This window comes from Oncorhynchus clarkii, chromosome 11, assembly GCF_045791955.1.
Source record: "Oncorhynchus clarkii lewisi isolate Uvic-CL-2024 chromosome 11, UVic_Ocla_1.0, whole genome shotgun sequence".
Taxonomy (NCBI): Eukaryota; Metazoa; Chordata; class Actinopteri; order Salmoniformes; family Salmonidae; genus Oncorhynchus; species Oncorhynchus clarkii.
In genome coordinates, this window is record NC_092157.1 from 28001834 (window position 1) to 28018908 (window position 17075).

General features: G+C 41.0%; 1 protein-coding gene across 4 annotated transcripts in view; it reads right to left on the reverse strand.

Moving 5' to 3' along the window:
* Positions 1-2235: 2235 nt before the first annotated feature.
* Positions 2236-17075, reverse strand: part of LOC139420427 (enhancer of polycomb homolog 1-like) — a 60529-nt gene continuing 45689 nt past the window's right edge. For 2 of the 4 annotated variants that reach the window (XM_071170549.1, XM_071170547.1), the window contains exons 11-14: positions 14460-14617; positions 6164-6305; positions 5491-5908; positions 2236-4203 (exon numbers count right to left, since the gene is read on the reverse strand). In XM_071170549.1, coding sequence (XP_071026650.1) covers positions 4131-4203; positions 5491-5908; positions 6164-6305; positions 14460-14617 — 791 coding nt within the window. In that variant the 3' untranslated portion in view covers positions 2236-4130. The remainder of the gene's footprint in view (positions 4204-5490; positions 5909-6163; positions 6306-14459; positions 14618-17075) is intronic. The other 2 variants (XM_071170548.1, XM_071170550.1) reach the window with 1 other exon arrangement.

The window sequence follows — 17075 nt, forward strand, 5'->3', positions numbered from 1 at the left end:
CAGTGACAGCAGGGGATAGTAGCTTTGGCCCTGAATGGTTCTGTGGCTACTTCACAAAATGGCACCCATTTCCCTATATAGTGCACTACTTTTGACCAGAGCAATATGGACCCTAGTCAAAAGTAGTGCTCAATAAAGGGAATAGGGTGTCATTTGGGACACAACCTCTGTTTACCACAGCTTCACATGATGCACTTTATTCTGCTCACATGTCAAAGTGAAGACAACCAGCTTGAAAACAGAGCTGAGTCTGACTACATCACCTCACTTGAATGAAATAGGCTGTGCCCCAAATGGCTAGTAGTGTAAAGTACTTAAGTACTACTTAAGTAGTTTTTTCTGTGTATCTGTACTTTACTATTTATTTTTTTGAAAACTTTTACATTTACTTCACTACATTCCTAAAGACAATAATGTACTTTTTACTCCATACAATTTCCCTGACACCCAAAAGTACTCATTACATTTTAAATACTTTGCAGGATAGGAAAATGGTCCAATTCATGTACTTATCAAGAGAACATGTGGTCATCCCTACTGCCTCTGATCTGGCGGACTCACTAAACACAAATGCATAACTTGTAAATTATGTCTGAGTGTGCCCCTGGCTATCCATAAAATTTAAAAACAAGAAAATGGTGCCATCTGCTTTGCTATATATAAGGAATTTGAAATTATTTTTACTTTTACTTTTGAAACTTAAATATATTTAGAACCAAATACTTTTAGACTTATATTCAAGTAGTATTTTACTGGGTGACTTTAGCTTTTACTTGAGTAACTTTCTATTAAGGTATCTATACTTTTACTCAAGCATTACTATTGGATACTTTTCCTACCACTGCAAATGACACCCTATTCCCCACATAGTGCACAACTTTTGACAAGGGCCCATAGGCAATAGGGTGCTATTTGGGACGTAGCATAGTCATTAAACTTCTTCATTCTTCCATCTCTTTCGAAAAAGTCTAATCTAACCCTACTGAGAAGCAAATCATAATTCATCCCTGAGTAACGTGATCATGTTATACAGGAAAGGCTATCTCTCTCCAGAGGTAAAATTATATTTGTGAGAAGTCATATCATAGACAGTACCAGGCTATCAATCAACAAAGTCCCCATTCCCTTTCAGACTACTGCACCTGTTGGCCAGGGCGAGGGTTGATGGGGGACTGAGGGGGAAAGAGAGCGGGACGAGAGGGAGACAGAGGAGATGGAGTGAGGTGGCGAGCAAGGGGTTAAACCTGCTTGGCTGTCAGCCCTTCCAATCACCTCCCTGAAGAAGACATCTGATCCAGTTGTGAACAGATGCATCTTGTTTTCCACCAGGGTTATGTTGGTCACGCGGTCCATTTTGTGCTATACTCTGAAAGCTAAACCCAAGCCAAAGAATTCATATTTACAGATGAGGGCAATTTGAGAGAGTGTATGACAGACGAAGAGAGTGAGCTTTATATTTCAGCTGTTTGCTTGGAGGGGTTAACGGAAAGCAGAGTAATTCCATGTGCTGCCGAGCTGTATCTTGACGGCATAGCGTTGTCATGGTGAATTGTCCCTGGGAGCAGTGTGAGTGTATTGTTGGGAGTGTGTGTGTGCAGTTTTATTTCTCTCTCACGTCAGAGTGCTTGAAGCAGCCCAACACCCTATTCCTGACTAAGTGCACTACTTTGGACTAGGGCCAGGTTCAAAGTAGTGTACTATGTATGGAATACAGTGCCATTTGGGATGTTACCTAAGACTGTTGTAATGAGAAAGCCGACTTGATTCGTTGTTTTATCTAAGTGGTGGTTACAGAGGGACTGAATTATCTTGGCTGTGCTGTTGGGATCCGCTGGTGTGGAATCAATTATGAACATGCCTGCATGGTCTGAGTGCCAAATGGCACCCTATTCCCTATATAGTACATTATTTATTTTTATTAATGCACTAGGTCCTGGTCCAAAGTAGTGCACTACGTCAGGAATAGGATACCATTTGGGCAAGAAAGGGGGATAATTCCCTTTGCATGTAATGCTTGGCATTTTTGTTCCCAATAACAATCAAATAATGAGGTTACACTTGGTCAAAGAATGCGTGGTCTTTTCTTTCAGTATGTCATTGTTCCTTTCAAACAGGGTGCTAATAGTTTAGGTAATGTCAACCTGCGAGGCATGCACTCAGACACGCACAATCACACTAACATTTATTTACCCTTTGAGTAATCCGTTTTAAATGGGAAACCGGATGGCTTTCAGCTCGGTGATACTTGTGCTTTAATTACAGCATCAAAATGTGATAATGTAAACCCGATGCAACAATACAGTATAAACCATCTTAAAACTCCCCCAAAACATTGCGCTCTCACTCTCGTACACACACAGCCACCCAGTTGAAACATCCATAGGCCTACACAAACCCTGCATGGCATGAGTTACATTATTCAAAAGGTCTCGTTCTTAAAATATGCCAATTTTTGCTCACACACAGGACCATAACATTCACCCAACAGAACACAAAGAGCCACATAATCCACATATAATGACCTGGGCTTTATTGTCTTATATTATCGTAGAGTTCTGTCACTTTTTTATTTTCATTATTCTTTTCAGCCTCCAGGTGGGACAAGAAAACCTCAAGGATAAATCCTGCCATTGGACTGGGCATTCAGATTCTGACGACACAGACAAAAAGTACTAGTAGGAGTAGCACTGTTTTTGTGCCTTACTCTTCACAGAAGAGAGCACGTTTTTTTCCCCCAAGGGAAGGCACCCGACACTTGTGGTTTTTGGCCTTGCAGCCGTCTGGAGTTTGAAACGGTGAGATAAGAGAAAATGAGCCTTTCTCCATAGCTCCATTAGCATTTTTTTTTCTAGTCAGAAATTGGAATGATGATACATACAGCAATTGTAACTGCCATTCACCTCCCTTATCACCTATGCATAAACAAGTAACAAAATAATGAAGTCTGTCAATACGAAGAAGCTTACAATCATTTTTTTTTACCACAAAAACAGGAGAAAAATACAAAAATAACTCAATTCTGTTTTACAAAAACTTGTGTGGGGTTAAAATAATTAAAAGGGGGGGGGGGGATTGCATGAAAACAAGGGACCAAAATTATACAAAAGCAGCATTAATATTGATAAAAAAAACAGAAAACAAAATCGATAAGTGCTTTGAATCAGAAGCATGAGAGAGAGATGCTTCTAGGAAGAGACTTCATCCCTAGTTTGTTACTTGTATCGGGATAACGTAAATGGAAGATCCCAGGAAGAGCTTTAACCCCGCTAAGTGAAGTGAACCAAAGCTGACCATGTCCTCCACCTCTGGCTCCCCTCCCCACAGAGTCTATCTGTGTATCACCATTGAATTCCACATGATCCAAAGAAAAGCGCAGGGACCCAAAGGGGGGGAAAAAACCTGCATTGTGTTTACAATATACAAAATACCCAGGAGTCCGTAGCTACCTAACATTTACTACAGCACAGGAACCAATGAAGGTACAGTGCAACAAAAAAAAGAGAGAAAAAAGGAAACTGTAAACACAGCACAATAAATAGATAAAACAGCAGGCTCTGCACCATGCATGTGATGAAACGTCTCTTCTGAAATGTCTCTTTCCTTTATACAACTCTCACATCTCACACTCACAAGTTTATCGCTTTTTTATTTTTATTCCCAAGTGCAAAACATCACAAATAAAACAAGTTTCTGTATTCAAGTAACATATATACAAGGGGGGGGGGGGGGTATTACAAATATTTAGTTACTGTACAGATACTAATTTGCCATATTCATAATTTACACAATGTCAATTTTTACTCTTATTAACAGTAACAAATACAAAAACAAAAACATTTAAAAAGCATGAGAGATGAGAATTGCAACCCATGTAATCCCCACAGTTGCCGTGGAAACGTGTCTGTCCGTACTCTGTATGTAGTCCGTTGTGTGTATGTGAGTGGAGTCCCGCCGACCACCCGCCTACCGTCCCTTTTTGCATTCCCAATGCTACGATGCACAGCACCTAAAGAGTGGATTGAGAGAGTAGCAGCAGACTCTCAGCAGAGGACTGGTTGGCCAGCAGAGGGTTGGGTAGCGTTGGGCCTGGCTGGACTGTCATGGTAGCTAGCAGCACCACCACCGCTCTGCTACGTCACCTCCATGGCCACTGTGTTGTCCGCTATACTGTTCAGAGCTGGTTTGTCTTGATCGTGATTATCCCTGGAAGAATACAAGACAAACACCATGTCAAAAACTGCTAAAAAACTGCTTCCATTAGACCCCTTATTAACTTTAACTCTGTATGTTGATAACATTTGTTTAACCTCGAGACTAGGGGGCAGTATTTTCATTTTTGGAAAAATAATGTTCCCAAAGTAAACGGGCCATTTCTCAGTCCAAGATGCTAGAATATGCATATAATTGACAGCTTAGGATAGAAAACACTACAGTTTCCAAAACTGTAAAAATATTGTCTGTGAGTATAACAGAACTGATATTGCAGGCGAAAGCCTGAGAAAAATCCAATCAGGAAATTACTCTTATTTTGAAGCCTCTGCGTTCCTATGCCTCCCTATTGAGCATTGAAAGGTATATCAACCAGATTCCTTTTTCTATGGCTTCCCTATGTCACACGATATAGTTTCAGGCTTTTATTTTGAAAAATGGGCGTGAACGACAACATTGCGTCAGTGGTCAGCTGGTGGCTCTCAGAGTGATTTGTGCGTAATAGACAAAGGCAGCCATTGCTCCTCTCGCTCCTACTAAGAAGCCAATTGTCCCGGTTGATATATTATCAAATAGATATTTGAAAAACACCTTGAGGATTGATTATAAAAAACGTTTGCCATGTTTCTGTCGATATTATGGATCGAATTTGGAATATTTTTCGGCGTTGTCGTGACCGAAATTTCCAGTGGATTTCTCAACAAAATGTGAAGAACAAACGGAGGTATTTCGGCTATAATAATAATCTTATGGAACAAAATGAACATTTGCTGTCTAACTGGGAGTCTCGTGAGTGAAAACATCCGAAGCTCATCAAAGGTAAACGATTTAATTTGATTGCTTTTCTGATTTTCGTGACCAAGCTGCTAGCTGGACATAATGCTATGCTAGGTTATCGATAAACTTACACAAATGCTTGTCTTGCTTTGGCTGTAAAGCATAATTTCAAAATCTGAGATGACAGGGTGATTAACAAAAGGCTAAGCTGTGTTTCACTATATTGCACTTGTGATTTCATGAATATGAATATTTTCTAGTAAGATTTTTTGTCCGTTGCGTTATGCTAATTAGTGTAGTTGATGACAATTCTCCCGGATCCGGGAGGGGTAGTTTCATGGCTTAACCAATTAATTAAAACAAATAACAGATTCATCACAACCCCTAACCTTATAATTTGTGAATAACCTTGGTCTGTGTCAGAGTGTTTTTATAATAGCATTCAGTTAAAGTCAGGGCATGCCTTAAAAAGTGAATTTGTTAGAATATGTTAAATCATCTCACCTGGATCCTATGTCCATGGTAGAAGCCCCGGTGACCTTGTTGGGCATCTGACAGTTGGTGTTGACAGCCATCTTTAAGGCAGAGGAGGGCAAGGCTCCCAGAGCCCTGGGTATGTGGCTGTGGCGCGTGGTGGTGCCGCCCAGACTGGGGAGAACAGGGGAGGAGGGTACGCTCATACGGACGTTGTTCCCTATCAGGACCTGAGTGGTGGTGGGAGTGGAGTTGGCAGCGTTGCTACCCAAGTGGAGGGGATTCCCGTGGGCGTTAGCTGGGGAGCTGAGGGAGGAGGCGGTGACAGGGGATGTAGTGGTGGAGGAGGGCTTGAGGAAAGTGGGGGCTGATGGAGGAGTGGGAGTCTGGTTGGTGTTGGGGTGGTGGGTGTGGGTGGTGCTGGCGAGGTGTAAGCTTTTGTACACTCCTGAGGGAGGGAGACATTAATACATTAGACTATACCATACATGTCATTCATCAGTAAAATGCTGTGAGGAGATGGGTAAAGAAACTACTTTGATAAGACTAGAGCACTTCCTTAACTCTACAGTCCTGTCTCTCTATTCAATTGTATTTATTTGCAAATCTGGTCTGCGTCCTACAATGGTACTCTATCCATATATAGTGCACTACTTTTAACCAGGGCCCAAAGAGCTCAGATTCCATTGGCGCTGCTGCTCACCTGAGCCTGGAAAGACCCCGTTGACGCCACTTCCCAGAACCCCCTCCTCCTTGCCCTTGAAGGCCATCAGCTGGTCCGTGGTCACCAGGGCAGAGGCAGCAAACTGGGCGCTGGCCGAGTCTAATGTCTTAGATATTATACACTGGAGGAAGGACAGATGGAGACAGACCGAGTGATGTGATTGTACAACCACTGAGCATTAAACATGGAAGAGTCAGTGAAACCAGTCATTTCTCTGGTTATTTTTTTCAGACAGGATGCAAAGCTCCCTCAAAGCAACACAAAGGCTTTCTGGCTTCGAGGGCTTTTCTTCGGTCTTTTCTTTCGACCAATCGATTGGTCTGAATTTTAGAAACGTGTATTTTTAAAAAAATATATAAAGACACCCTATGTGTTCTAATAAAATCAACTACATGTACTGAGCGTGTCTTATGCATTAACTTCTTGGTGACAGGGGGCAGTATTTTCACGTCCAGATGAAATGCATGCCCAAATTCAACTGCCTGCTACTCATCCCCAGAAGATAAGATATGCATATTATTAGTAGATTTGGATAGAAAACACTCGGAAGTTTCTAAAACTGTTTGAATCATGTCTGAGTATAACAGAACTTATTTAACAGGTTAAACCCAGAGGACAAACCATTCAGAATGTTTTTGAAGTCACTCTTTTCAATGTTTTTCATTGGGAATCCAGATTTCTAAGGGACCTTCTTGCAGTTCCTACCGCTTCCACTGGATGTCAACAGTCTTTAGAAATTGGTTGAGGTTTTTCCTTTGTGTAATGAAGAAGTAGCCCTGTTCAGAAGGAGGGTCACTTCAAGTGTAATGTTAGTGTGACCAGAAAGCTAGCTAGTTTGTTTTCCTCCTGTATTGAACACAGATCATCCCGTCTTCAATTTTATCGATTATTTACGTTAAAACATACCTAAAGGTGTATTACAAAAGTAGTTTGAAATGTTTTGGCAAAGTACACAGGTAACTTTTGAGATTGTTTGTAGTCACGTTGCGCAAGTTGGAACCGGTGTTTTTCTGGATCAAACGTGCAAAATAAATGGACATTTTGGATATACAGTGGGGCAAAAAAGTATTTAGTCAGCCACCAATTGTGCAAGTTCTCCCACTTAAAAAGATGAGAGGCCTGTAATTGCAGATTCAGTCTTCCCAGCCTGGTGCAGGTCTATAATTTTGTTTCTGGTGTCCTTTGACAGCTCTTTGGTCTTGGCCTTAGTGGAGTTTGGAGTGTGTCTTTTATACTGATAACAAGTTCAAACAGGTGCCATTAATACAGGTAACGAGTGGAGGACAGAGGAGCCTCTTAAAGAAGAAGTTACAGGTCTGTGAGAGCCAGAAATCTTGCTTGCTTGTAGGTGACCAAATACTTATTTTCCACCATAATTTGCAAATAAATTCATTAAAAATCCTACAATGTGATTTTCTGTATTTTTTTCTTCTCATTTTGTCTGTCATAGTTGAAGTGTACCTATGATGAAAATTACAGGCCTCTCTCCTCTTTTTAAGTGGGAGAACTTGCACAATTGGTGGCTGACTAAATACTTTTTTGCCCCACTGTATATATCGACGGAATTAATCGAACAAAAGGACCATTTGTGATGTTTATGGGACATATTGGAGTGCCAACAAAAGAAGCTTGTCAAAGGTAAGGCATGAATTATATTTTTATTTCTTTGTTTTGTGTCGCGCCTGCAGGGTTGAAATATGCTTCTCTCTTTGTTTACTGAGGTGCTATCCTCAGAGAATAGCATTGTTTGCTTTCGCCGAAAAGCTTTTTTGAAATCTGACATGTTGGCTAGATTCAAATTAAAGCTACACTTGTTGTGCTATCTTGCATGTGTGATTTCATGAAAGTTAGATATTTATAGTGATTTAATTGAATTTGGCGCTCTGTATTTTCACTGGCTTTTGGCCAGGTGGGACCCTTGCGTCCCACATATCCCAGAGAGGTTAACTTCTTATGGTTTAGGGGACGCTTGCGTCCCACTTGGCCAAAAGCCAGGGAAAATGCAGTGCGGCAAACTCAAATAAAATGATATAAAAATCGAACTTTCGTTAAATCACACATGTAAGATACTAAATTAAAGCTACACTCGTTGTGAATCCAGCCAACATGTCATATTTTAAAAAGGCTTTTCGGCAAAAGGATAAGAAGCTATTTCAACCCTGCAGGCGTTACACAAAACACAGAAATAAAATATAAAACATGCCTTACCTTTGACAAGCTTCTTTTGTTGGCACTCCAATGTGTCCCATAAACATCACAATTAGTCCTTTTGTTCGATTAATTCCGTCCATATATATCCAAAATGTCCATTTATTTGGCGCGTTTGATCCAGAAAAAAAAACAGCTTCCAAATTGCGCAACGTCACTACAAAATATTTCAAAAGTTGCCTGTAAACTTTGCCAAAATATTTCAAACTACTTTTGTAATGCAACTTTAGGTATTTTTTAAACGTTAATAATCCACCAATTGAAGACGGGTCTATCGGTGTTCAATACAGGAAGACAACAAACCAAGCTACTTTTCAAGTCTTGCGCAACTCTCAACAGTGTTACACAGTTCCTAGATGGCCGTACTTGTTCATTGCACAAATGAATAACCTCAACCAAATTCCAAAGACTGGTGACATCCAGTGGAAACGGTAGGAACAGAAAACAAGTTCCCTAAAAAATATCATTTCCCAATGAGACCTCACTGAACAGACCGAGACCTAAAAAAAAAAAAAAAATCTGAACGGTTAGTCGTCGGGATTTTGCCTGCAACATAAGTTCTGTTATAGCCATAGTCACAGACATTATTCAAACAGTTTTAGAAACGTTTGAGTGTTTTCTATCTAAATCTACTAATAATATGCATATCTTATATTCTTGGCATGAGTAGCAGGAAGTTGAATTTGGGCACGCTATTTATCCAAAAGTGAAAATGCTGCCCTCTATACCTTAATTATTTCATCAAACAGTGTTAAATTCTTAAGACAAATTATTCAAGAGAGCCAGAGCTCAAGATGGTCTAACCAGAAAAAAAAAAAACCTGTTCTTGACCCTGCTCCAACTCTGCTGTTACGCTCCTGAAGTTGCCAGTAACCGGCTAAACCAGGGATCGGCAACTTTTTCCATTTGGGAGGTCCAATTTCTCTTACAATTTCTACCGACCCGGCGTGCCAGTTCTGATTTTCATATGCACATTTCCGTAGAACAGTTTAATTTAATCTATATATTAGTCTGTATCTCAATCAGTGTCATGTGGTTAATCAAAACTATATCTAAAAGAAAATTACTCAAATCTAAAAGTAACTTCTATTGCCAACGATGTAAAAATAGCACACAAAGCCAACAGAAAACATTGCAGCCTGCAGGTAGAAAATATACAGATAATAATAAAGCATCCTATAAATCATATTGGCTACGCATGGCCTGTCTGCAAAAAAACTTGAAACATCTTATCAACCATCAACTGTGTCTGGCCCGAAGCTCATGTTTACAAGCTTGCAACATGATCTGGGCCCTCAGAGCCTCCCCCGCCAGTGTGCTCGGGACAGACACAGCTGTTAGCAACTTGTGCAAAGGATAAGAAGTAAATCAGGTGTTTTATGACATTTCCACTGGATCAGAGCATTACATCTTTCCATTTCATGCCGAGTAGTTATCAAAAGGGAGACCAGGAAATATTTTTTCTAATACATTGGAGGAACTATTGTCACATTTTATATTTATGTCATTCAGCAGACGTATCTAGAGCGACTTATAGGAGCAATAAGGACACAGACAGGGTTTTCGCCTAGTCGGCCCAGGGATTCGAACCAGCAGCCTTCGGTTAATGGCATAGCGCTCTTAACTCTTAGGCTACCTGCCGTTCTTGTCAATGTACTCTAAAAATATACTTTTTTTACTTGCATATATGGCTGGGGGACATAATGATATATATCGTGTGACAATAGACGTTTTTCTATCGTTTTCATATTATGCCCTATCGTTTATATCGTTGCGTCGCAAATCACTCTACGGCAATATTTTTCATCAATTGGACGTAGCTTTGCGTTCTTACAAATTTGCAACACAAACAAACACGGAGGAGAGTGAACGCGACACAGAGCACGTACCTAAAAGAGGGGCTACTTCAGGCGCATGGACGTGGTTTGGGTATGAAAATTGACACGGACCAGAAATCCGTCCTCCGCAAAATATGCCACAGGCACACCACTAAACTCTTTTACCACCTACGCAAGAATAATGTGAAACAGTATGGAGAGAGTCTACGGATGAGATCCCAAAAAGTACAGTGGAATGCTCAAAAACAAACCCCCAACTCAGACGTTGCAAGAGGCTTTTGCCCGTGGCACATGGCATATGGCAAAGAACCACGGAGATGGAAGGAGATAACAGCTGCCGTTACAACTTACACCTGCAAAGACATGGCCCCAATTTACAAGGTCGAGAAACCGGAGTTTCGTGAGTTGGTGCTAACACCCGACCCAAGGTACCAAATACCTTTAATTTGATGAGTATAATTAAAAATGTAATAAGAAATAGGCCTTGACATGTGGTCATTTTATATAAACTATTTATTCATTGAATTTACAGAAAATGTGTTTATCGTAATATGTATCGTTATCGGGATATGAAATGACCTACAGTCGTGGCCAAAATTTGAGAAAGACAAATATTAATTTCCATAGTTTGCTGCTTCAGTGACTTTAGATATTTTTGTCAGATGTTACTATATAATACTAAAGTATAATTACATGCATTTCATAAGTGTCAAAGGCTTTTATTGACAATTACATGAAGTTGATGCATAGAGTCAATATTTACAGTGTTGACCCTTTTTCAAGACCTCTGCAATCCGCCCTGGCATTCTGTCAATTAACTTCTGGGCCACATCCTGACTGATGGCAGCCCATTCTTGCATAATCAATGCTTGGAGTTTCAGAATTTATGGGTTTTTGTTTGTCCACCCGCCTCTTGAGGATTGACCAAAGTTCTCAATGGAATTAATAAGGTCTGGGGAGTTTCCTGGCCATGGACCCAAAATATCAATGTTTTGTTCCCCGAGCCACTTAGTTATCACTTTTGCCTCGTGGCAAGGTGCTCCATCATGCTGGAAAAGGCCTTGTTCGTCACCAAACTGTTCCTGGATGGTTGGGAGGAGTTGCTCCCGGGGGATGTGTTGCTACCATTCTTTATTCATAGCTGTTCTTAGGCAAAATTGTGAGTGAGCCCACTCCCTTGGCTGAGAAGCAACCCCACACATGAATGGTCTCAGGATGCTTTACTGTTGGCATGACACAGGACTGATGGTAGCGCTCACCTCGTCTTCTCCGGACAAGCTATTTTCCGGATGCCCCAAACAATCGGAAAGGGGATTCAGAGAAAATTACTTTACCCCCGTCCTCAGCAGTCCAATCACTGTACCTTTTGCAGAATATCAATCTGTCCCTGATGTTTTTCCTGGAGAGAAGGGGCTTCTTTGCTGCCCTTCTTGACACCAGGCAATCCTCAAAGTCTTCACCTCACTGTGAATGCAGATGCACTCACACCTGCCTGCTGCCATTCCCAAGCAAGCTCTGTACTGGTGGTGCCCCGATCCCACAGCTGAATAAACTTTAGGAGACGGTCCTGGAGCTTGCTGGACTTTCTTGGGCACCCTGAAGCCTTCTTCACAACAATTGAACCGCTCTCCTTGAAGTTCTTGATGATCTGATAAATGGTTGAATTAGGTGCAATCTTACTGGCAGCAATATCCTTGCCTGTGAAGCCCTTTTTGTGCAAAGCAATGATGACGGCACGTGTTTCCTTGCGGGTAACCATGATAGACAGAGGAAGAACAATGATTCCAAGCACCAGCCTCCTTTTGAAGCTTCCAGTCTGTTATTCGAACTCAATCAGTATGACAGATTGATCTCCAGCCTTGTCCTCTTCAACACTCACACCCGTGTTAATGAGAAAATCACTGACATGTCAGCTGGTCCTTTTGTGGCAGGGCTGAAATGCAGTGAAAATGTTTTTCTGGGATTTGCAATTAATTCATCTGATCACTCTTCATAACATTCTGGAGTATTTGCAAATTGCTACAGTACAAACTGAAGCAGCAAACTTGGTGAAAAGTAATATTTGTGTCATTCTCAAAACTTTTGGCCACGACTGTATATTGGGATATGAGATTTTGGCCATATCGCCCAGCCCTACTTGCAAACTTTTTGTTTACTTGCAGTTTGAGGTCAAGAAAAACTTACTTTGAGAAGCGCAGCAGCTCATTCGTGGTGGTGAGTTAGGATAAATCAGATCCCCACATGGGCACATTTATAGGCCTACATTTGCACACAGGCCAGGTAGCCTAGGCCTACTTCTATATGCCTAAGTAGGTGCAAATATTTACTCAACATAGACAGGAGCGGTGTAAACAAAAGACAATAAATTTACGAAAATCATAAATGGAATGAAATAAACCAAAACTTCATAGGTATAGCATAGGTTGTGAGCTCGGCAAACAACGTGTCCATGCCGACAATGAGAACAGCAAAGGCCTGTAATAATATATTGAATGCATTAAACAGAATATTACTGTTAGAAATGAACAGTACATTTAAGATACTACTGGTGATATACAGTACGCAATGGGAAAATTATAGATTAACAATCAAAGGGCAAACCATTCACAGAATGAAGTTATGAAACAATGAATGTGCACGAAATGGCGGGAGCGCGCATTCTGGAGAGAGATGTGCCTTGTGCATCTTAGCTACACTCCCCTTCTCGGACCGTGGCATCCCCACAGCTTCCTCAATGGATTAGTCAGGTGGATCAGACAGGTGTCTTGTGAACCATGGAGCCAAAAGTGTGGACACACCTACTCATTCCAGGATTTTTCTTTATTTTTTTACTATTTTCTACATTGTAGAATAATAGTGAAGACAAAACTATGAAATAACACATGGAATCATGCAGAAACCAAATAAAGTGTTAAAGTGAGATTTTTCAAAGTAGCTGCCCTTTGGCTTGATGACAGCTTTGCAAACTCTTGGCATTCTTCACAGCTTCATGAGATAGTCACCTGGAAAGCATTTCAATGAACACGTGTTCCTTGTTAAAAGATAATTTGTGGAATTTCTGTCCTCCTTAATGCATGTGAGCCAATCAATTGTGTTGTGACAAGGTAGGGGTGGTATACTTTAAGAAATGAAGGTCAGTCAATCCGGAAAGTTTCTTCAAGTGCAGTCGCAAAAACCAAGCGCAATGATGAAACTGGCTCTCATGAGGACCGCCACAGGAAAGGAAGACCCAGAGTTACCTCTGCTGCAGAGGACAAGTTCATTAGAGTTAGCAGACTCAGAAATTGCAGCCCAAATAAATGCTTCACAGAGTTCAAGTAACACATCTCATCAACTGTTCAGAGGAGACTGCGTGAATCAGGCCTTCATGGTCAAATTGCTGCAAAGAAACCACTACTAAAGGACTGCAATAATAAGAAGAGAATTGCTTGGGCCAAAAAACACGACCAATGGACATTAGACCGGTGGAAATCTGTCCTTGGGTCTGATTAAACCAAATTTGAGATTTTCAGTTCCAACCGCTGTGTCTTTGTGAGATGCAGAGTATGTGAATGGATGATCTTTGCATGTATAGTTCCCACCGTGAAGCATGGAGGAAGTGGTGTGATGGTGCTTTGCTGGTGACACGTCTGTGATTTATTTATAATTCAAGGCACACTACCACAGCATTCTACAGCGATACAGCATCCCATCTGGTTTGCGCTTAGTGGAACTATCAATTGTTTTTCAACAGGACAACAACCCAAAACACCTCCAGGCTGTGTTAGGGCTTTTTGACCAAGAAGGAGAGTGATGGAGTCCTGCATCAGATGATCTGGCCACCACAATCACCCGAACTCAACTCAATTGAGATGGTTTGTTATGAGTTGGACCGCAGAGTGAAGGAAAAGAAGCCAACAAGTGCCCAGCATGTGGGAACTCCTCCAAGACTTTTGGAAAAGCATTCCAGATGAAGCCGGTTGAGAGAAAGCCAAGGGTGCGCAAAGCTGTCATCAAGGGAAAGGGTGTCTATTTGAAGAATCTCAAATATAAAATATATTGTGATTTGTTTAACACTTTTTTTTTTACTACATTATTCCATGTGTTAACACACTTTTGACTGATGCTTGACTAAGAAACCTAACGAAACAAGCAAACCTACACAAATACAAACAAAGCCGTTTTGGAAAAGATGATGTGGTTATAGTAGGTGAGTGGCTGGTTTAGCAGAGCAGAGGAGTGCTACTGACCTGTGTGTTGGGTGGTGGTGCTGTGGATGTAGTAGTAGAGGATGGGTCTGTGTTTGCCTGCTGCTGTGCCTGTTGCTGCTGTTGGATCTGCTCAAGCTGCTGTTTCTGCATCAGGGCCAGCTGCTCCTGGTGCTGTTGGTACTGCTCTGCTGTGAATGCTACAGAGACAAGATAACAATGTTATACACACACACATAGGTTATACACAAACTGGTCACAGGAGAATGAATGAAGAGTCAGGGTTCATACACATTGACTGATGACCAACAATTGGTGGCATCTATGTACGTATAAATAAACAAGCACCATGTGGTATTGACACTGGGAGCTCTCAGATCACATGTACCACCTCCTGTCATTAACCCCCCCCCCACACACAAAGTACAATACATCAAAGTAGAATATCTGTTAGGTAACTGTATAAAATGCAATTGTATTTGTTGTCCGTAGCTTATGCCTGACCATACCATAACCCCACCAGGGCGCACTCTGTTCACAATGTTGACATCAGCAAACCGCTCGCCCTCACGACGCCATACACGTGGTCTGCGGTTGTGAGGCTGGTTGGACGTACTACCAAATTCTCTCAAATGATGTTGGAGGCGACTTACGGTAGAGAAATGAACATTACATTCTCTGGCAACAGCTCTGGTGGTCATTCCTGCAGTCAGCATGCCAATTGCACGCTCCCTCAAAACTTGTGTTGTGTGACAAAACTGCACATTTTAGAGTGGCCTTTTATTGTCCCCATTATACGATGTACATGTGTAATGATCATGCTGTTTAATCAGCTTCTTGAAATGCCACCCCTATCAGGTGGATGGATTATCTTGGCAAATAGGAAATTCTTACTAACAGGGATGTAAACACATTTTTGCACAACATTTGAGAAGCTTTTTGTGCGCATGGAACATTTCTATTATCTTTTCTATCAACTCACGGAACATAGGACCAAGACTTTACATTTTGTTAACCTGTTGCGACGACCAAACCCGGATCCGGGATTCTATTTATAGACCTAAGCTCATTACCATAACGCAACGTTAACTATTCATGAAAATCGCAAATGAAATTAAATAAATATGCTATCTCTCAAGCTAAGCCTTTTGTTAACAACACTGTCATCTCAGATTTTCAAAATATGCTTTTCAACCATAGGAAAACAATCATTTGTGTAACAGTAGCTAGCTAGCGTAGCATTTAGCATTAGCATTAGCATTTAGCAGGCAACTATCACAAAAACAAGTAAAGCCTTCAAATAAAATAACTTACCTTTGAAGAACTTCTGATGTTTTCAATGAGGAGACTCTCAGTTAGATAGCAGATGCTCAGTTTTTCCAAAAAGATTATTTGTGTATTAGAAATAGCTCCGTTTTGTACATCACATTTGGCTACCAAAAAAAAACAAAAACAAAAAAAAAACGAAAATTCAGCCCTCAAAACGCGAACTTTTTTCCAAATTAACTCCATAATATCGACTGAAACATGGCAAAGGTGGTTTAGAATCAATCCTCAAGGTGTTTTTCCACATATCTCTTCGATGATATATCCTTCGTGGAAGCCTGGTTTCTCCTTGCTCTCAAATGGAAAAATAATTGCACCTGGCTTTACGCTCCAATTTCGACGCAGGGACACCAGGCGGACACTTGGAAAATGTAGTCTCTTATGGTCAATCTTCCAATGATATGCCTACAAATACGTCACAATGCTGCAAACGCCTTGGGGAAACGACAGAAAGTGTAGGCTCATTCCTTGCGCAATCACAGCCATATAAGGAGACAATGGAAAACAGAGCTTCAGAGATTCTGCTCATTTCCTGGTTGACGTATCATCTTGGTTTCGCCTGTAGAATGAGTTCTGGGGCACTTACAGACAATATCTTTGCAGATTCTGAAACTTCAGAGTGTTTTCTTTCCAAAACGGTCAATAATATGCATAGTCGAGCATCTTTTCGTGAGAAAATATTGCGCTTAAAACGGGAACGTTTTTTATCCAAAAATGAAATAGCGCCCCTAGAGATCCAAGAGGTTAAGTGTATATTGGTAGGTGCTACCGAATGTCATTTTTGGTGAGTTTGGACATTTAAAAGCGAATGGTAGACATCATGCAAATTAACAGTACTGGCTCTAAGCAGCATACATCCACTGGAGTCGCTAGGGCAACAGGCCTGACTGCTCTGAGAAGATGGAGGAGCAGCAGACAGGCAGAAAACCGAGAGGGAAAAAACAAGGAAATCAAAAGAGAAGTGGAAGCTGTACAGAACTCAAACAAAGGGCTTTGACTTCACCAGGGCAGAAAACAAACAATATGATGTCCTGTCACCTTGATAACTAGCAAATTAAACTTAGGTGTCGCGTTTACGCAGAATTCTACTTTTCTCTGGTACTTTTATTGGTGAAGCCAGCCTACTTTTCTCCGGTAGAATGCAAGAAAAACATAAGGAAATGTAGCTGGCTACATTCTTTCTATGACAAACAGAAAGATTATAGCCATGCATAGTTGTTCCCCAAAATACCTTGGTTTTTAATTGTAAGCTCATTTAGCCTTTAATTGTAAGCTCATTTAGCTTCCAGTCACATAGCGTTGCACTTCTCTTGTCATCTGATGAAAATGAAG